The sequence below is a fragment of the Corvus cornix genome, chromosome 1 (genome assembly GCF_000738735.6).
Source record: "Corvus cornix cornix isolate S_Up_H32 chromosome 1, ASM73873v5, whole genome shotgun sequence".
Taxonomy (NCBI): domain Eukaryota; kingdom Metazoa; phylum Chordata; class Aves; order Passeriformes; family Corvidae; genus Corvus; species Corvus cornix.
The window spans coordinates 84418072-84439751 of NC_046332.1; the positions used below are offsets into that span (position 1 = coordinate 84418072).

Consider the following 21680-nt stretch of genomic DNA (forward strand, 5'->3'; position numbering starts at 1 on the left):
GTCAGTTCTTGGAGAAAACATTTAAGGTACAGCAAACCTTTTCACAGAGGAAAAGAAAAGGAAAAAAACCCACAACCACAACAGATCCATTACTTAAGTTATGAATTACTACTGGGAACCAATAAAGCAATATCACAGAAAGGAGAAACCAAACTATTTCACTCCATATTACAGAGGGAGATCAAGTTTTATTAGAGTAACAAGGGTACAAAAGAGGGCACAAAAGATAGGCAGAAAAACTTCTGCAAACATTAGCAGAGATCTGAATTTAGCTTTTGCATATAAATTGCATCTAAAAAGTGAGGTATATGGATGACGTTGCATAGTGAACTTTACACAATAAATGGTTTTATTTTAGTCCTGATGCTTGATGTTTCTCTTGCTTTCATGATCATCTGTTATTGCACAGTTCATTTAGAAAAACAATTAGTATTGGGATGGGAAACAGCATAAACCTCTTAGTTTTGACATGTGCAAAAACTAGTTAGTGAGAGGAAAAATAATTACAGAGCTACTAAAATAGCTAAATAAAAGACCAGGTGCGAAACCCCAAATGAGCATGACAGAAGCCAAGAATCTGTATTTCTAGGGCAGTTTAAATTAAGATCAGGAATTTGTTTCCTCTGTGTTTATTTTCATTGTAAGGCATACTTTGGCAACACCTAGTAAAACTTTTCATTGCCACAGACAAACTGTGTAAGGGCCTAGTTTTGTTATCTTTATCCCTGCAGAACTTGCATGATGAAGTGTGCAATTACAATTACCTCTTACACATCCTAAATAATTTTGTGGCTACCCTGTAAGGGAGCTCACAAATGATACTCAGCACTTTGGTGTATATATAAAATAACTTCAAATTGGATTATCAGCACAGCACCTCTGATATATCAAAATATTTTTTAACTGTTCCTTTAGTTTATTTAACACAAACTATGAAAATGACAAGTCAATGTCAGACTGATATAAAAGAGTAAGAATTTGGGTTGCAAGTACTGCAGAGTATCTTCACAATTATCAGAAAGATAAAATATTACCACTAAATCATGCAGCTACTGACATATTCCTCCTTCTTAGTACTATGTAAAATAAGACTGAGTTCTTGGGACTTTCAGTATTGCCAGCTGCTACAGAATCAAAGCACCTCCAAAAAAATTGCACCAATACCATAGTTCTCTAGAGACTTCAGCAAGGTACACCTGCTCTCTTTTCTGTCCAAAGGCCTCAAAACCCTGGTGATGTTGAGAGACCTTCTCCTACTGAGCCTTGAAAGCATTCCTCATTTAAGTTAACTGGACATTTATGGGATTCAGGATGTTTACAGCAGGGCACAATAAATGCAGACAAAGCCTTTTCAACTTTTCATAGATTAAGCAGAGAATTAAATGCTATTTGTTCCAGTTCACTTTGACAGTGCAATGGAGGATTAATTTTTGTGTTAAGTTCTATCACATCTTTGACAAAATCATTGTTTCCTATAAAGTCTCCAGCAATGATGTTAATACTTTTTTTTTTTGGTCCTGGATACTGCTTCTTTATCCAGATTTTCAAGCATGGAAGACTCTGGAGTGTCATTTTCTTCAACGATCCAAATGGGTGTACGAGAATATACCTTAAATTTTCAGTGAGGTTAATCCCTGCTACAAAGAATTTTCCTGAAACAAAAATCAGAAAGTGACACATTAAATGTTCTTTTGAGAAGAAGAGACGCATCTCAGCACTGCATTAGCTTCACATCTCATTCCAGTGGGGATCATTAAAATACTAACTTCACACTCTTTCTGTATTGTTTCATGTCCCTACAACTGTCTCCCCCTGTTGCAACTGCACGCTGTAGTAAACAATTCCTGAGCCATGCTCGGTTACTGAAACATTCCCTTTTAGCTAAATTTGTCTAGTTATTCACTGCAGTCTAAAGGTTCTCCAGTGAGTAGTCCTCCTTTGTAAATTATGTTTGTTTCTGTGAGGGTTGGTTCCAAACACTTAACCTTCCCCCACGCTGGATGGGAACACAGGGTGCACCCACACAAGCATTTGCCTTCGGTTGGGGAGCGCGCTTCTGAAGCAGCTCCCCCCGTCACCACCCTGTGCGTTCACTTCAAAAGCTGTGTCAGGGGTTCTGAACTGAACCTCTGTCAGATTATACCACCAGCATGCTTGAGTGCTGCTGTTTAATGTGCAGCTACACCCTTCTCATACTGCTCTTGTAGCACACAATCACCAAGGTTGGAAAAGACCTCCAAGATCATTGAGTCCAACATTTGACCAAACACCATGACAACAAACTATGGCACTAAGTGCCACGTCCAGTTATTTCTTGAACACTTCCAGATATAATGACTCCACCACCTCCCTGGGCAGCCCATTCCAATGCTTAACCACCCCTTCAATGAAGAAATTCTTCCTGATGTCCAACCTCAACATTCCCTGGCAGAGCCTGAGGCCATTTCCTCTTTCCTTGTTGCTGGCTGCCTGGGAGAAGAGGCCAGTTTCCACCTTGCTACAACCTCCTTTCAAGTAGTTGTAGACAGTGATAAGGTCTCCCCTGAGAGAGACCTTGTAGGGGCTTCCTTTCACAACAAGGCTTCTGGAATGCACTTCTCTCATCATCTGTGCTGCCTAAAGCAACAAGCACTGGATTGAGGAAGCAGCCTCCTACCCATGAGGCGGGCACAGCTGCGCCACCAACCTGGTCTGTGCTGAGGGGTCCCTTTCCGTGGGTCACACGAGCAAGGTGGCTGCCACCATTTCCGCAGTCTGTGCGTGTTCACACACTGACACATATCCGCACCACCAAAGACAGCGTCGCGCTCACGCAGGGGTGGGCAGAGCACTCAGCAGCCATGGGCACACAGCACACACAGGGTGCTTACTTCCCGTAAGGCTACGACCGGCCAACTTCCTACTTGTTTTGCATTGCTCTAAGTGCGCCTTCTCTCCTCCGAGCGAACTCCCTGTGCCTACCTGGACGGCCCATCCGCTTCATGCGCTCCAAATACCGGATAAGGGCACGAGTGGACGTTTTGTTTCCCCACCAGTATGGGATGGGGGGCCACAGCTCGCAGTGCTTCTCCAGTTCCATGTCCTCTTCATACGAGACTATAACCTGATGGCTGAGGAGCCACATGGTCCGCAGTGTTGGCACCACCTAAAAGGAAGCATGCCCAGGTTGAAGTCAGCAACACAGTAGTGTTCCCAAAGTCCACATACTGATGTGTGACATCACCTTGGCACAGATTCAGTTCAAATAAAGCTTTTAAATGAGCAGCCCAGTAGGTGATGGGCTGGTTGACAAGCTGCAGGGCCATAGGACCCTGGGAGCTTCAGCAAATTCCTCCTTTCCTCAAACAATTCAACTATGATAGTGTACATAACTCACACCTGCATAATAGGAAATCATCCCTGTGTCAGCCCTCATGCACAAGCTGCTGCTGAAAATTTGTTAGGGGAGGAAGATACAGACCATCTGCTACAGGAATGCAGACACAGAGAAGCAGGAATCATTTCGGCAAATGCCTCACATTGATGCAAATTTGGCATAGTAACCATCAGAGAAAACTGAACTGCTTAAAACTTGGTAAGACTAAATGTGAATCACCAGGAGCTACATTAATTCTTATTTGTCTAAGTGGAAAGTTTCTGAAATTGGGATGCTCCAGACATTTTTAACTGAGAGAGAGGAACACCTGAGTCAGACACTTTCTCTAACAGATAGGCTAAAATTTAAGTTAAATTTAAGTGTCTCAATATGAAATTACATTTTCCAGCTCAGAAGTTACAATTGGAGAGAACTGAGGCCCTCTGACTAGTTTTATTTGCAAAACCGACATATTTAACAGGCATTGCTTTTTCTAAAAATGTTGTGGTTAAAAACTATGTTTGCTGTTTGTGAAAAGGAAATGGTGGCTTTTTGATGTTCCAATTAGCTTACCAAATCTCAGTTCATCCACAAAAGAGAGAATGCAAGCCTCCATTAGGTCAGGAAATATTGCAAACTTAAGGCACGAGCTACTCAAGCTACAAAACTGTGGTTGACTGAAATCTTTGCTTTACTCCAGCTGCCTTTCTAAAGCTGGAACCTCTTAAACAAACAAAGATGTGCAATAAAAGCCGAAAAAAATAAGCTACCAGAGACGTGTATATGAACACAGGTGCTTATTTTGCAAACAAAGCAGAAATGAAAGTCTAACAAGGGATTTTTAAACCCTAGTAATCCAGATCAAAGGAAGACACCTTGAATAGTTAAGACAATTAAAATTTTAAATGCAGTCTAATATTGTCACACTGTGGCCTGTGCCAGTACTACATACAGACCTCACCTTAGCAGCTGCTTCAGAAACACTTTGACACTTAACTCTGTGTGACAACAGAGATGCAGTCTTGATAGACAGCAGGTTGCGGTTTATTTTAGAGTAAGTCAGCAAGCACTTGGATATTTGATCGTAAATCTAAATCTGTGATCCTGAAAAATCCCCCAGCTGCCTAACCTGCAATGGTACCACTAGCAAAATTGATGAGATCCAGTGGCTAGTCACAGATCCCATAGAAAGAAAGTTTTTGAAGTACTTGGTTTGTCTTTTCTCTAGTTGCCTTCCTACCTCTTCCTGGACACAACTTGGAAATGTTCTTTCTTCGGTGAAGTGATCTCAGACCATTCTTTCAATAGCTTCATTCAACACATTGTCATCAGCAGTTTGCCCCTTTTGCAGCTAATAACTTTTTTCTTTTTAAGAGCTGGCCATGTGTCTGAAAGCAAATTTGACCACCTTCTCCAGTATCTCTGCTCATCCACAACTTACACACTCAAGTTATTTGGGGAAACAATAAAACAGTGTCACCCAGCTCTTCAGTTATTCAGCTGAGGCCTGAATATTCAGAATCCCCTAGTTTTGCTGAGAATTGTTCTATTTTAACTCTGCTTTACAAAATGCTTTGAAATGGTAATACTCACACTGTTACTGATACACCAGCTTCAAAGGCTGAATTTGAATCGCAAACAGGGTCATCATTCTCCTGTACCACTCACATCTCCAGAGAAAACCCTCTGTTCCTGTGCATCTTTGAAATGTTAATTGTTTAACCACTAAAAGCTCCCACACCTTGTAAAAAACGGAGCTAAAAGTCTCAACTTCTAAAATCTAGCAATCAAATATTTTCTGATTATTTAAAATCAATTAAGGCTTTTCTGGAGGTTTGGGTAACAAATGCTGGTTAGGAGGTGAGCTCCAGGAAAGTCAATGCCACCAGAAATGCACTGAGGGCAGAGATACTATTAAGAGGGACCTCAACAAGCTGACAGAAACCTCATGAAGCTCAACAAAAGAAAACACTACGTCCTGAACAGACTAACCCCACACACCGAGACAGACTGGTGGGAGCTGGCCAGAAAACCTGCTTTGCAGAACAGGACCTGGAGGTTCTTGTAGACATCAAGATGAACATGAGACAGTAGTGTGCCCACCTGGAAAAGGTCAGCTGTGAAGTGGGCTGTATTAGCAGAGGCACAGAGAGCAAATCAGGAAAAGGGGATCTTCCCCTCTATTAAGCAGCTGTGGGACTGCAGCTCAAGTACTGTTTCCAGTACAAAGAAGTCATTTACAAGCCGGAATGAATCCAGCAGGACACAACCAGAGCGAGCAGAGGCTGGAGCGTGACACACAAGGACAGGCTGAGGGAGCTTAGTCTGTCCAGCATGAAAAGAGAAGACTGGACAGGTCTTACTGCTGTCTGCAAATACCTAACAGGTAAATGGAGAGAAGACTCCTCAGACATGCACAGCAAAGGATGGAAAGTCAGCAGATACAAGAGAGATTCTGATCAGATAGAGAAGGAAAACACAGTTACTGTGAGAGTGGTCAAATGTTGCATAGAAAGGTTGTGGAACCTCCACCCTTGGAGATACTCAAGAATGAACAGGACGCAGCCCAACGTAACTTTGAAGCTGGTCCTGGCTTTGCATGGTGGTGTTGGACCAAATGACCTCCAGAGGTCACTTCCAACCTAAACTAATTTAAATAGAAAAAAATTAATTTATAATTATTGCTGTGAAAAGGCAGAAAATGTATTATTTATATTCTATAAATATATAACACACACAACTTTTATTTTCCGTTCTTTTTTTTCCCTTTCTTTTTTCTTTCATTTTCCTTTCTTTTCTCTTTTCTTTTCTCTCTTCTTTTCCTTTTCCTTTCCAAGAAAACTCAGACAGGACAATGGATGACAGTTGTCTCTACTATTGTCCCACAACTCAACAGATGTAACAATCAAATTTAATTCCCTCCTCCACACTGTGAAATATAAGTTTGCTTTATCTGCTCAGTTCTATTACGTAATGTCCTATCTCTGATGCAGCAAATGGTACCTTTCCTAGGTTAAAAACACAGTGAAAGTAGAATATATCTAAAAATTTGGAATCAAAGATCTCACTGTGATGTATCATTCTTTAAAGAATGAGAAAAAAAATGATCTCATACTTACATTTCTAGGACACAGTTTACACCGGAAAATCTCTTTTATACAGGCAACAAGATGATTATGAAGTCTCTTGGTTAATCCATCAAAATTCCTGCAGGCTATGATAACAACTTCCTGAGGATGAGTTTCTAACCACCTCAATATTTCCCACAAAATATCCTGCAAGAAACAGGTATGACAGCTTAGAAAGTTATCTGTGCTATGCAGGAGAAAGGACATACAATCAACAGAGCAGTGATTGTGGAGTAGACTCACAATCACAATAATGAAAAACAGTGTTTTCTCAAAAAAATAAGTGTTTCTGTAATTATATAGGGCTTTTCATGCCTTCTTCCCTTTAATAACTTCTCTCCTTACCAGGGAAACAGGAATGCCCTGTGTGTCATCCTGGAACAACACAAGATAAGCCCCAGAACACTGGGCATGAGGTAGGGGATAGGCAGTGGAGAACAGTCTGGTTTGAGCATGAGGAAATGACAGATGCTCCAGTAGCACGTGCAGCTGCTGAAACTAATCTCCAGCCCTGCTGATTTTCTCTAGTTTAAAGTCCTCACAAAAGAAAAATTAATAACCTACTGAGAAGACCTTGAGCCAGCATTTTCAGATTGTGATGGCCCTTAAATGAGAGAAATGGCACTGGTTTTATAGCCATCACAAAGATTAGGAAAATACCTGCACAGTAACAGTTGTGTAAACCATATGCACGAAGTACAAATTCATAGATGGATCATTAGCCTTGTGGGCGATCCTGAAATCCAGGTATCTAACTCCGGCCTCAAGTTGCTCCGTCACAGTCAGGACCTGAAAGGTGAAACAGAAGACAAAGGTCCTGAGAGCCTGAAAGAAATTTGTTTCTTTAGTTTAGAAAGCTAAAAAAAGGGTACAAAGTTAGCCCTACGGCATTTTTCACAGGTCTTTTGTCTTTAAAATGTCACTATATGGCACCAAGTTGCAACTTTGAAGGATTTTGCTCTCATAAATTGGAGGGATTCCAATTTACCCGCAGCATATACTGCAGGTACAGATTAGGTTAGTTTCAGATCATTGCCCTTGTTGTGTTCTGAAAGCTAAAGCTCAATTAACCTGTGCATAAATACATTATTGCTCTTCACACAACTATTCATTTAAAAACAATTGCAGGATCAGCACCTTAGAAACGCTGTATTTATTTTATTAGATCAAAGACTTTACCATGGTTGTCTCTGCAGACCTCACACATCCTCAACAGAAGGAAAAACAAAAATAGAAAAAACTACAGGCTATTGTTCTTTTTCAAGATAAAGTTTCTTATAAAGTTTGAATTAACCTGTAGAAGCCCTACAAAACAGAGGCACTCCTCTTGTTCCACTTCCCTCAGAGCTCTTCCACTGGATTTGAGGGCTGAATCAAACAGGTGATAAAGCTGTTTCCGGGCCAGAAAGTCCCAAATTATTTATCTTTGCCTTATATCAAGACTCCCTTAGCATAAGAAAATAGAATCAATTTAATTAAATATGTTTAAATACTAATTTATCTCAGTCCAACCTGCTACGGATAAAAATTTAAAAATTTCAGAAACCATACATGGTACTGATTTAAGTCAGAAAGGATTCAGTGAAAGCTAAGTTGCTCTTGAATATCCAAATTCGTAGCTTTAGCACTGAGACAGAGCTTAAGACACACGGCAGGATGCTCACCTTGCCTGGTTTAACCCCCTAACTTCGTGCTCTTTGGACATGAATTTAGTCTCCCCAGGCTGTGCCCAAGGGGCTGGGCTGGGACAGACCAGCCCCGTGTGCCCCGGGGTCCAGATGGTGCAGTGGGTCTGGCCAACAGCTCCTTTAGCGCCTGCCTGGTGTCCACCAGGCTGAAGCAGTTGAAGGGACGATCCATACCCCTTTGCTTGGAGCATGTTGAAGATGGGAGTACACATGGCTGTAGGTCATATATAACCTTCATGGCCAGAAAGAGCACCAGATGAAATAGCTGCTCTGAACTGCCCTTTAGAGGAATTCATTTCTTTTCTGTTGACTACACGGGAAAACTAGACAAATTAGATTCTCTAATTAGTCACCTGCATTTGGATACTAAATTAGGCAGTGTGAACATTGCCCCCTAAAGGGCACCATTTAAAAGGAAGCCCTGAGGAGCAATGTTGCTCAGTGCTTCAATCTCAGACGAGGCATCCAGGGCATGACTGGAAGTTACACAGCCATTACACAGGAAGCATTTGGGCCTCTAGACTGACAGCCACAGCAGTTGGGGCTCAAGTAGGCAACTCCCAGGCACTGGCCCATCCAGGAATCTGTGGATCCTACCATCAGTAGGGCTCTGTGGTGTCTGTTCTGGATACCAATGGGTGGAGTCATCTCCCCACACAGATAGCTGGAGCGCCACAGAGCTAAGGAGGGGCAGAATTGTAGCCGTGCCTCTTCCCTATCAGCACTGGGCCACTTCCTGCTTGTCACGCTGGGTTCAGACCAGAAAATTACCATAATAATGTTAAGAGATTGTTTGTCACCAACAGGGTCACTTTGCTGGCCAGAAACCCACAAGTTAGGAGGTATCTAAATCTTTCATCAGCTGAAGTCCCCAGAAAAAAGGCAGCTCAGGATAAACAAGGATCTGTGCTAAGCAAGTGCCCTTCCACATCAGCTCATCATGGCCAGTTCGTATTTGATACGTGGTAGCGTCTAAGATTCCAGTTTGCCAGAGATCCTCAGACACAACAAAAGAAACTTTGGCATGCTTACCGCTATTTATCAATTATTCCATTTTAATTCCCTAAAAATTAACTACTCCTTCAATAAGAACAAAAACAGAAAGCATTTTAGTACCTCTGATGTCAGGAAAGTCTGTTCTTTGGAAAAATCTTCAAAAGCTGTAGCTTAAATCATGATCCCCAATTTTGTCTTCAACATAGGTTTGTAAGGAACAAAGAGATAAACTACTAGCTTAATATTTGCACATTTTAAAAAGTTAACGAAATCTTACATGATGGACCACACCTACGTTCTCTTAATCTTTATGGGAAAAAAATCCCTTCAACAAGGGATTCTTCTGTCTCTGCTGCTGGGTGAAATACCCAGGACAGATGAGGAAAACAACTGACATCTCACAAAACAGTGATAGCAAAAATTACAAGCAGTACCTGCTGAACAAAGTGCAAAAGAAAAAACCTCTGTTGATTACATTAATATTAAATGTTATTCACCACAACAATAAACATGTGAAAAAGGGTTTCTAGTAACAAGTGGCCAGCTTTAAGCAACATCTTTGTTTAAGTATCATCCCTGCCTCACCTGCATGCTTTTTCCTCAGAAAAGATGATCAGGCATGTGTGACTCCTATCTCATACTCCAAAGTGCTCGATTTAGATAAGGAAGTGTAATTTTCTTCATATTAGCTGGAACAGAACTGTGGTTTGGATTTGTGTTGGAAACAGTGTTGATTACACAGGGATGTTTTTGCTATTGCTGAGCAGTGCTTACACAGAGTCAGGGCCTTTTCTGCCTCTCACCCCACCCCACCAGTGAGGAGGCTGGGGAAGCACAAGGAGTTGGGAGGGGACACAGCCAGGACAGATGACCCCAACTGACCACAGGGATATCCCACACCATAAGGAGTCATGCTCAGCATATAAAGCTGGGGGGAGAAGAAGAGGGGGAACGTTCAGAGTGATGGTGTTTGTCGTGCTAAGACACCGTTACCCATGATGAAGCCTGGCTATCCTGGAGATGAATGAATACCTACCTGCCCATGAGGAGTGGTGAATTAATTCCTTATTTTGCTCTGCTTGCACCTGTGGCTTTTGCTTTACCTATTAAACAGTCTTCATCTCAACCCACAAGCTCTCCAGCTTTTTCCCTTCCAGCTCCCTCCCCTATCTCACCCAGGGGCAGCGAGAAGCAGCAGTGCGGGGCTGAGTTGGTGGCTGTGGTTAAACCACAACACCCGAGCACGGCATCTTATGAGAGCACAGATTTCTGGGCAGCAGGCTATTCTGTCATTGTACACTCTCAGCCCTGCAGCACAAGCTTCAGCTTTGCCAAGCCAAGAAGAGAACGCCAGATGATGGTTACCTGTGTTGTAGACCACTTCATGATAATGGGGTGCACAATGCATGGCAGGCATTTGCTTAAAAACTTCACCAGCTTGGACTCATTGCCACTAACAGCAGAGCTTTTATCCAAACAGTAGGTCATAGTGTCATGACTCCCTGTAGAACACAAAAATAAATGTACAGAAAATCTCATTTCTTAACTAGTCAAGACCACATTCCATGGCTACATTTCATGTGCACACCTGATAGGCCACCCCATTTGTGAGCCACACACCTATATTGTCTGAGAACCTCTGTAGTTACGGCAAAAAGGTGGAATTTTCTACAGAGGTTGCTCACCTAACATTAATAAACTTAGTGTGAAATCCTTGTGAAGGGAAGGCATTGAGACTTTCAATAAAGCAGCCCCCATCTAAACTCCACATTACTATTGTTTGCCGCAAACCACAACAAAATGGTCTGTTTCAAATAGCATCTTCCCTCAAAGTAATTATCTTGATGTATAAACACTTTTTTTTCAGGGAATAAATAGCTGAAGGCTAAATTTATCTAGAATTTGCCCTATTTTCAGAGTTGTCCAAATGCAGGTTTTCATTCTCCAATACCCTCATCTCTACACGGGAAAATGTGATTGAAAGCAGAAATTCATCTTCTTACACCTTTGACTGGACCAACACTTAACTTGGCACTTTAAATATTATTATCTTAAATACCTGGTAAAAACGTCCTCCTGAACTAAACCCCCCACCTCCCCTACAAAAACAACAAACAAGGTGGGTGCTTGAAGGTTTCAGAGGCAAATCCAAGTCTAAGTTTATGAGTGAAAGATGAACAAGATCCTCATTTGATGGACTTCAAAAATTACCTGACTTTTTCCAGCACAAGGAATTCCACAGGCATCAGAGCCAACAATAGCCTGCACAAATATTTTATTTCCTTGAAGTCTTAATAAATCTGACACATCTCTTGCATCATGTTTAGATGAAACTATTGCAACTCACAATTTCTTCAGGACAGGGAACTGGTGATGTTGCTAGCTTTTCTGTTCCATTATTTCTTCCAGTTTTATAAAGCATCAATAAGAAAAGCTAACAATTCAGTGAAGTGACTTGCTTGGATCTTAAGAGAGTATCTGCAAACAATCTGTTTATCATTTTGGGGTTTAAGTCTTCTGTCAAACTAATTGTTCACTGGTGCTAGGAACTGCTTTCTTGAATTGTCAGTCTGACCGGTGCTAGTGGTAATATTTCTAGTAGACAAAGTAAAAAGGATTGGTTTGGAAATAAAAATTCTTTGAAGCTGTCAATAATAGTTTGATGTCTCACTCCATTTTTTCCACCTTCTAAAAGCCATTTTTGATCTATTTTATTGCTTTAAACACCCAAACCACACTCATTGCAGATGGGAGATTGATATTGAGGACATGCAATAAAAGAAGTAGGTGTCAGAAGATATAAGAGTCAAACTATTAAATACCCATGGACCAAATCCAAGTCTGAGAGAGATGAGCAGGATTCCCTTGATGGGTGTTGCATCTACAGATGCCAACCAGCAAACGGATAGTAATCTTTTACTCACGAGTCCTCTGTGGTGTCAGTGAGGTACAGTAATGAAAGGAAGATGGGTACATCCATGACACAACACATATGATGCAAAGATAGTGAGCTAGCACCAAGCCAAGTAGCTCCAGACCTTGAAGCAACACCTCCCCAGCAGCACTGTGCTGATTCTGGTGCAAGCACAACACTAATTAGTGAGATTTGCCGCTGTCTCCTCATCATGCTTTCAGAATCCACTCTGTCATGTTTCTCCCATGCCTTCTATGAGATAAACTTCCACTTCCAAACTGGGTTTCCCCCAGTCATTGCACCCTCTGGAAACCTGCCAGAGCTGTCTTGACCTGGTTGGTCGTGATCTGTTTGTGTTCTGACTTGGGCTAGATTTGTAGGTCAGGTGGACAGACACCAAAATATTCCAAGCTAATAGCCTGCAATGCTCTGTAAAACTCCTCTAATGTTTGCTGAAATGAACCTGCCTTCAACTATTCTTCATTCCTGTTCTCCCTGCATGCATGTTGTTCACAAGAACAACAAACATTTGCAAGAATAACAAGGTCACCCTTAGAGGAGAGCCAGGAAGTCAAACAAACCCATCAGCATGTTCTCCACTTTCTAGGATGGCCAAGAAACACCAAGCGAAAGTCTTACAAAAACAACATGGCTCCTTTTCCAGAGAAACAAAATCCCACCGAGTGTGCTACTGATTTTTTGAAGGATTTTTGCAATAGGAACAGAATAAAAAATAGAAACAGAGAATACTATTACCTTCTTTCTTCAGTCATAAGATAGATATATATTTTCTTTTTTCTCCTCTTGATGGTTGAATAAGAAATCTAGATATTTTTTATAGCACCTGTACTGGTCCTCTTACATAGGCTTTATCCTAAACAGAGATGTGCTTGTTTTGAAGCTAACATCAATTCAAATTACATATCTAAGAAGCCACCACAAAATAAGTTTCTGGGTTTCAATTTTAACTGGAACTTCACACTCCATTAGTTCACAACTAATGGGCAGAAAAAAGCCAAAACACTACAATTCTTGGGTTCTGCCAGGGCTCTACCCACTGAATACAACACTTCACACTATCTCTAAATTTATACCTTTCCTAAAATTAACCTATGATCCTGTGGCCTATATAAAATATTCATCTACACGTTGTGCTGCTTTCCACCCAAACTACCCATCACATCTACAGGTATGAGAGAAAACATGGGCTAGACTTTTCTTTAATACCATTTTTATATGGAGGCAAAGGGAACCACTCAAGAGCTGATGGTCCTCCAGTGCCTCCCCAAGGCCAGTGAAATCACATTCTATCATAAATTTTTTTGACAGAATGAGAGGGGGAAGAAAATCAAGGCAGCAGAAAGAAGCAATAATATGACCAAAGAAAGGTTAATGATACACAGGTATCATTTAAGTGCTTTTACGCATAATACAATAAATCCAGTGTTTATAAGCTGGATCATATAGAAAAGTAACAGTCTGCATTAATAGAAACATGTTAACTACAAGTCTCAATTCTCCTTTTTCTGCAACTTCACAGCTTCTTTTAGACAGGACAAAGAAACAAATAATAAGGTAAAATGTTATTTCTCCCCTTCTGGACACATTTTATTATATAGGAAGTAGCAAGAATTAATTAGGAAAATTTTATCATTGCCCAAATAAGTCAATCCTTAGATTATTAACAGTATCTAACAAGATGATGCAGAGGGACTGAAAAAAAGTGCCTCTTTCTTTTCATTTCTAAAAATCAATAAAAAATTCTTTTTTTACTCCTCCCCTCTAAGAAACCCCAAACATTACAGACCAACATTATTCACATAACATCACACAAACCCTCCCCCACACACTGACCCAAATAATAAACGTAGCCATTCTGAAATGGGACAAACAGGATATTCCAATGCTTAAATGGCAAGCTAACAAAACAGTGGAGCAGCAAAGTTAATCTTTACCTGGAAGAGCTAAGTTATAGAGGGGAATATCCCAGAGTTTCTCTGGCAACTGTGACATCCATTGACCATTTTCATGGCACACGTGAGTGAAGGTTTGCAAAGGGCCTTCCATCGGTATGTGCTCTGGCACTTCATATGGTGTCCTGGGAGGGAAAAAGAAAAGAAAAACAATAAACCATTCCATATACTGTGGTTGAATTAATGACATTGCACCTGTGTAGGGTGGATTTATAGATGTTAAAAAATGCCAACCCTTCTCTCAAGTAGTTGCAGAAAAATGTCAAGAGCTTATCAGCCACGACATATGCTGCTTTTGATAACACTGTCTCCTAGCACAACTCCAAAGGGTGGGTTCCAGGTTCAGGCTTGCAAACTGACCAAGTGAAAGAAAAAACAGAGCCAAGACAAATATACACAGTTTCATTGGTATGGAGAAATTACTGTCTATATTGGCTATTGTGAAATCACAAGGAGTACCTCCCTCCAGTGTGAAACTGCAACCATTCCTTTACCCTTTGCAGCCCCAGGAGCATAGCAAGGGGACTGATGGCAGGGCTGGGACAGGGGCTGGGTCTGCTATCCTCAGGTCCCTGGAGAACACTTACTTTGAAGGATCCAACCAGGTGCCACAGGAGTACCTCTATGAAAAGCCTTTACAAAGATGTCAGGACACCGGATTTGCAGGTCATGCTGGTCTGGGGTCAAAAGGGGAAAACCTTTCTCTCCTTAGTCCCAGTTTGGAGAACACCAAAGGTGTTTTTATCACCCCTATGAGTCCATGATCATAAGTACTTCAGTTTGGTCTGGCCTTCCTGAAACTACTCTGGAACTGTTCTTCTCGGGGACCTCCTGCAAAATTTGCAGTGGTCATGCCAGGAGTGCCAGTGGATGAAACCCAGATGAGAAATCATGGCATCACCAGGGCCTACTAGAGTTATCCTGTTAATTTTTCATTTTATGATCTCCTGGATTATGCAGAACACAAAAATAACCTCTCTGTGTTTTGGGGTTTTTTTTCCTAGGATGTTCCAAGAGCAGGTGGTAGTCTGGGGATTAGAGCCTTCCTTCTTTTCACTGCTCTCAAGGCTTTATTTTGTAAAGCAAGTGTGAGAATTTCTTTTAGATCATGGCACCATCATTAATTATCACATTAATTAATTATAATTACCATCATTAATATCACAGCTTCCTTTTAAATCCTTTTTTAAAAAGCTGTCAATATAAATGATTCCTTCTTGTCTGCCACAGCAATGGCAGTAAGATACGTATTTTTGCAGGTTTTGTACTCTGCAAACACCCTCACAGGGACTTGCAGGTCCCTGGTCCCTTTTGCTGCATCTTAGTATATTCATTCAAGATTGTTTCTCCTAGGAGGTGGTTGGTTTTTGCTTATATACTGGAAAGCCACAGTGCTCATATGAAGGACATTTCCTTAAACATGGTGTGATAGATTTTTGTTCTTTTGGTAGTCACACAGGGTCATCTGAAAGGCAACTTTAGGAATTGCATTCCTAAGTTTTATGTCCATACCACACATAAAGATACAATCTGCTTTTATACCTGCCAGTGATCATAGCATCACTTGCCTAGCCTACCTTGCTGTGCCTTCGGTGTGTCTTTGAGTTGATGTCTCTGAGTACAGCCAGGCCAGTTTAGATTAGAATGGGAGCGTGCCAGCAGAGGGAAATGCCTGGCACCCCCGGTGCAGTGACGCAGGCTGCACGTGGCTGGTGTGTAACCTGGGCCTTACTCCTGGTGAAGAGCATCTGCCTCTGAGGTTATCCATACACACGAGGCCTTTGCGCAAGCAGAGGAAAAGGGGTTTAAACCCTCTCTTGCTCCTTTTGTCTCCTTATTTTAAAAAACAGGTATTTGATGGGCCTAGTGCAAAGTCAAGTGGAAAAATGCCCATAGATTTATTTAGGGGAAAAAGAAGTGCAGATCCTTTTTGTCCTGCATAAACAAATGGTCTCTATATGACCAATATCAGCTATTCTTATTCTTGGAAAGATGTTCAGATCTCAGGCAGATCGATTCACCTATCCTCTGGCTCTGCTCTTCAACATGATGAGCTTCTGTCCCCCACAGAACCCTGTTCAGACAACAGATGTCTGCAGCTCATTTTTTCACCTTTTGCTGTGTTTCATACTTCATCAGACTACACACCATTGCTCACCCACAGCTGCTCTGCTCTAGTCTCTGTACCAAGTAGTATCAGCGTGGACAGGGGCTGCAGGTGCTTAAAACAGCATTGCTGTTTAGTAGTTCCAAAAGACTGGATGGTCTCTCTTCTTCTCCAGCTCTGAAGCTGACAGGAGCTGTGAGATGGCAACACCCCAGCATATGGCAGCACTTATGCAGGTCCTGTATGCAGACTAGAAACCTAAGAATAAGCATTGCTTTCCCTCTTTTTTGAGGGGGGATTTGCAGTTCCCTTTCCAGAGCCTTTGGGGCTCTCCAATTCCCCAAAGCCATGCTCCCCCAGAGCCATCCATCACCCCAGCGACCCATAGCAAGACCCTTTAGCCCTGCCAGGCAGTCACACCTTGTCCTGGCACAGGCTCCTTTGCACCAACAGCACCCCCAGGATGCATCCAAGGGTGCAGGTTTGCCTGCTGCCACTTTCTCCTCCTGCCATGTGGTCTCACTGCCTTGCTTGGGCTAACACAGGCACAGCCTCAGAGCTGACAGAAAAAAGCTGGGTTTCTGCCATGCTGGTCCCTTTCTCCAGTTCACCACAGAATCAGGATAGCCCAGCACTGGCCCATGCTGAGGAAGTCCCTGCAGAGGCATCAAGCCCTGCAGTTGCATTTGCTGAGCTGTACAAGAGACCCCTTGGCATTGCCCAGCCAAAGCCCATGGGCAGCAGGTTCTCAGCTTGGCACAAGCTGCCATCAATGCCCCAGCCTCTGTGGGACCAGGACACTTCACAAGGAGTGTCCTGCTGCTGGGCCTGAGGAAAGCCATCAGAGAGCAGAAACAGCAAGACCAAGACATGAAGCGGTCCTGCAAACAGAGACACAGGAGAGATTCACATCTCATTCTCCTCTTCCTCTTCTTCTTCCACAGTACCCTGAGACTGGGGATGGCAGTCACTGGCAGTGGATGGCAGGAGATGCACCATGGCCACCTGCTGATCAAGTCCTGTACAAAAGTGACTGGACCAAAAGTTTTGTCCTGCTCCCTCATGCAATGCAAAGCCCTAGGTGTTCACACCCACCTCCAAACTCAGCTGCTGCCTTGTGCTAGAGGGGCCACCTTTAGGGATAAACCAAGGCTTGCCTGGAGAAATGAAACTGCAGACATTAGCTGCTGCCTCTCATGACTAAATCCTAAACTTCACAAATGAAAACTGTGTCTTTATGCCTCTTTTCCAGACAGGTAAGTCCACCCTACGCAGACTACTGTGATAAACTACTGTGTTGGGTTTGCACGACAAGATTTTGGTAGTGGGGGAAGCTACAGAGGTGATTTCTGTGAGAAGCTGCCAGAAACTTTCCCCATGTAGAACAGAGCCAATGCCAGCTGGCTCCAGAGTGGACCTGACTCTGGCCAAGGCTGAGCCCATCAACAACAGTGGTAGAGCCTCTAGGATAACAAATTTAAGAAGGGGGAAAAAATTGCTGTGGAACAGCAGCCAGGAAAAAAGGAGTAAGAATATGTGAGACAACTCTGCAGACACCAGGGCCAGTGTAGAAGGAGGGGGAGGACTTGCTCCAGGCACTGGAGCAGAGATTTGCCTGTAGCCCATCATGAAGACCATGGTGAGGCAGCTGTGCCCAGCAGCCCACGGAGATCCATTCTGGAGCAGATTCCTCCACCTGCAGCCTGTGGAAGGCCCCACACTGGAGCAAGCCACTGAATGCCCAAAGGAGGTTGTGACCCCATGGGAATCCCATGTTGGAGAAGGCTCCTGGCAGGACCCAGGGCCTCATGGAGAGAGGAGCCCATGCTGGAGCAGGTTTGCTAGCAGGACTTGTGACCCCACATTGGAGCTGATCACAAAGGACTGCAGTTCTTGGGAAGGACTGATATTGGAGAAATTTGTGGAGGACTGTCTCCCATTGGAGGGATACCACACTGGAGCAGGAGAAGAGTGTGAGGAGTCCTCCCCCTGAGGAGAAAGAAGTAGCTGAGACAATACTTGATGAACTGACCTCAGCCCCCATTCCACATTCCCCTGTGCCACTGCAGCTAGAGGAGGTAGTCAGGAAATCAGAAGTGAAGTTCCACCCAAGAAGAATGGAGGGGCGGGGGGCAGGTGTTTTAAGATTTGCTGGTTATTTCTCATTACTTTACTCTGATTTCATTGGTAATGAACTCAATCATTTCCCGGAGTCGAGTCTGCTTTGCCTGTGATGGTACCTGGTGAGTGATCTCTCCTTGTCCTTATCCTAGCCTACGAGCCTTTCATTACATTTTTCTCTCCTCGCTGAGCAATGAGAGTGATAGAGTTAAATTTGCTCTCTGGTGGGCGCTTGGCTTCCAGTCAGGAACGACCCACCCCAGCTTCCCTCGCTCCCCTGGTTCACATCAGCTGTCTGACTCTCCTTGGGTGCTCTGCACGAAGGCAGCAATTACATTTTGAGGGCTTTACCGGGACGCATGCAATAAACAAGCACTAAAACATGCAGACGTGTAAAGCCGCTAGAGATCACCATCCTCCAGCCCCAGGACACCGAGAGCATCGGGTTGATTGTCCCTCGCCCGGGCTGTGCCCCGCCGGAGTGTGCCTTGCACGGCCCAGCCCCGCCGGCCCGGAGCGCTGGGACACGGCCAAATGCCTGCCAACGCAGTTCCGGGAGGGAGCTAGGATTAAAGAACGATTCATGATGACACCCGTAAAACATATGCTGCAGCCGACCCAGAAGCTAAAAAAACCGTCACGGGAATTGTAGGAAACCCGGTGAGGAGCAGTACCCGAGCAGCCCCGGCGAGGAGGGAGCTGCCAGCCCCTGATGGGTGCCAGGGCTCCGCGTCCCCTGCCGCTGCCCGACCCTCCGCGGAGCCGCATCCCTGCCTCCCTCCCTCTCTCTCCTTCGCAACTGCTTTACTCACTCCGAGGAACGATTCCGTTTCCACGTCGGCTCCTCGGGAAGCCGTGCGCACCCCAGCTCGCCCGGGGCCCCGCACCGAGGCGGGGCGGAGCTGCCCTGCCCGGCTCAAGTGGCCGCAGGTTTGAGGAAGGTGAAGAAGGGGCGGGACTGGTGAAGAAGAGGAGCAGAAGTGGCTCTGGTGAAGTGGCGCTGCCCGAAGCGCAGAGCCGCTCTCTGGATTGACGAGGCATTGATCCAGGAGGAGCCTGCGGGCAGGGGCAGGCGGGGCAAGCGCAAAGCAGCAGCGTGTGCCATGCTTCTGGTGCATTTGGAATCTATTAATGCAGGAAGGCTTAAAATAAATATTCACAAACATATGTAAACATTAAAAGTACCTTAATTTCCTGCTGTGTCTGTCCAGCAAAGCTTGTCAGGCCCTCAGCTGTGGTGAAATTCACCCACGATGGCACCTGGCACAAATCTTGGCAAGCTCTTCAAAAAGCTATTCTGTGTAAAGAGGCAGGAGATAAATAAGTGAGTGAATGGCATGTAGAGGCAAACATGCAAATCCTCGGTGCAGTTCTGGAAGCAGGGTGTGTTCTCAGCCTTCCCAGACAGACGGAGAAAGGATCTCACCTACCTCTTAGTGTTCCAAAAGCACACTAAAACACACAGGTCCCTAAGTGGAGAATGGTGAGCTGAAACTCCAGCTGAAAGAATGGATAGAGAAGATTAGTTCCCCTTTCTCCACAGAGCAGCATTCTTAGAGGGTCACCTGCAATGGAACTGGGATCTAACTTCTCTGGGATCATACTGCAGTTGGGATTAGCAAAACTTCGGGCTGCTGCAGTGTTGTGCTTCTTAATGCAAGGATGTATTTTCCGGATAGGTCTTCTTCACGATCTCATTTTTGCATGAGGCAGAGCAGTGTATATGTACAGAGAAAACTTGCTGTGGTACCAACAGCAGCAAGATCAGGTGAACATTCAGCTAAATGAGTCATTCCCATTGGTGAATCCCTGGACAGCAGGGCTGCCTGGGCTTCAGGGTGACACTTACATATCAGTTATGTGTATCAGTTCAGGCTCCTGTTTATATATCAACTCTTACAGAGTCTCTGAGACCACAAAACTAGCTGGGGGTAGATGCAGAATATATGTGCATCAAACTGTAACACTAAGCACAAAAAGGATGAAACGCCAAAAGGAATGAACTAAAGCAGAGGAGAAGGTAGGAAAGAAAAGACACTATTTGATGGCTGTTTGGTTTTGCACCATCATGATAGAAAGTAGCTGAGAACAGTTACAGAGAAATGTTATTGTGCCCTTCGTGGAATGAAATAAATACGAAAGTGTTTCAATCAGAAAAGGCTAGGAGAAAAAAAATCAAAGTCAACTTTAATTCTTCATTTGCTTAGAAAGTTAAGACTATGAAGGTGTGATGAAACAACGGGCAGTCTCTGGATACTACCATGATGAATACAGTACAGTCAGACATGGTTCCAGTCTTGTGAAGCAAACTTGTGTGAAGTTGCTTGGACTAATAGGCAAAACATGACTGTAGAAAGAATAAAATAAAAGCCATTTTGGAGTGGATTTGAAATGAGTAACCAAAAACTCAAAAAGAAACATGAAACTGAAATCCCACCTTTTATTCTGAGGGCCTTAACACAGAACTTTACACCCTAGTAAAGTGAAGTGTCTGCTGAGTGATGTGGAAATGATCTTGCAGGTCTCACCTCAACAGAAATACTCTATCAGGAAATCTCAAGCCGTGTCCAAACCCTTCTAATTCCCACCCTTTCAAGTCTGAGTTTGTGTCTCAGTTCTTGTTTGCACTAGAATTACTAGAAATGTCAAGAGAGTTGCTCTTGGTTTAGTTCTGAGATCACAATCTCTCAGGAGGGATTTAGCAATTCCATAAACCAAGGAATGACAGGAAGTTAATCAGCAAATTATTAAAACCCTGAATAAGCATATCTTCTGAGAAGCAGTCAAGGCAAGGATAACTTTTAGCAGTATTTGCAAAAATAATGATCAGCCAGTTTCAAGATGAGGAAACAGGGACATGAAAAAGCCCCATATTTACCCTCCTCACAAAATAAATGTCTGCATTAAAAAGACAGAACAGAGCTCAAAAGACAAAGAACTTACCCAGAAGGACCTTATCAGGTTTTGAAGCATTCAGTGCTGAAGAGGTTTGAAGCTGGTAGCATCTGAGTGAGTCAAACAGGCAGATACATGAGTGTGGGGACTGATGGGAGTGCAGGTCTGATTTATAGCTGTGGATCAGAGTGAAATTTCTGATTTGTTAGTCACAGTGACAGCAGTCATAGAGCCTTAAACTGGCCTTCATATTTAAACACTTTGGCATACCAAAATATGATGCTTTCAGTCTGAAAGAAATCAACTGATTTGTTCAGATGGATTAGAGGTTTATTACATTCTTTGAAAATGTGCAGTATGAGATGTTCCAGGAGACATTTGTCTTCCAACCCAGTTTTTTATTTTCAGATATGGGTCAGCTTTACTCTATGCTATAATGTACAGAAATACCATTAAGCATTTAAACAACGTTAACAGAATTCTTTGGATTTGGGCTGTTTGTT

General features: G+C 43.3%; 1 protein-coding gene across 3 annotated transcripts; it reads right to left on the minus strand.

The window, feature by feature from the left end:
• Positions 1-168: 168 nt before the first annotated feature.
• On the minus strand, positions 169-19522 carry PLCXD1 (phosphatidylinositol specific phospholipase C X domain containing 1). 3 transcript variants are annotated; one of them, XM_019282995.3, is made up of 7 exons: positions 19468-19522; positions 14037-14179; positions 10533-10669; positions 7144-7272; positions 6475-6630; positions 2962-3145; positions 169-1652 (listed from the first exon to the last, which is right to left on the minus strand). In XM_019282995.3, the coding sequence occupies exons 2-7, from the start codon at positions 14146-14148 to the stop codon at positions 1360-1362; spliced, it is 1011 nt and encodes a 336-aa protein (XP_019138540.1). In that variant the 5' UTR covers positions 14149-14179; positions 19468-19522; the 3' UTR covers positions 169-1359. The 3 variants fall into 3 exon arrangements, with proteins under 3 accessions (XP_019138540.1, XP_010392476.1, XP_039426186.1); XM_010394174.4 differs by lacking the exon at positions 19468-19522 and adding an exon at positions 19095-19311; XM_039570252.1 differs by lacking the exon at positions 19468-19522 and having other exon boundaries at positions 14037-14259.
• Between the last annotated feature and the right edge of the window lie 2158 nt (positions 19523-21680).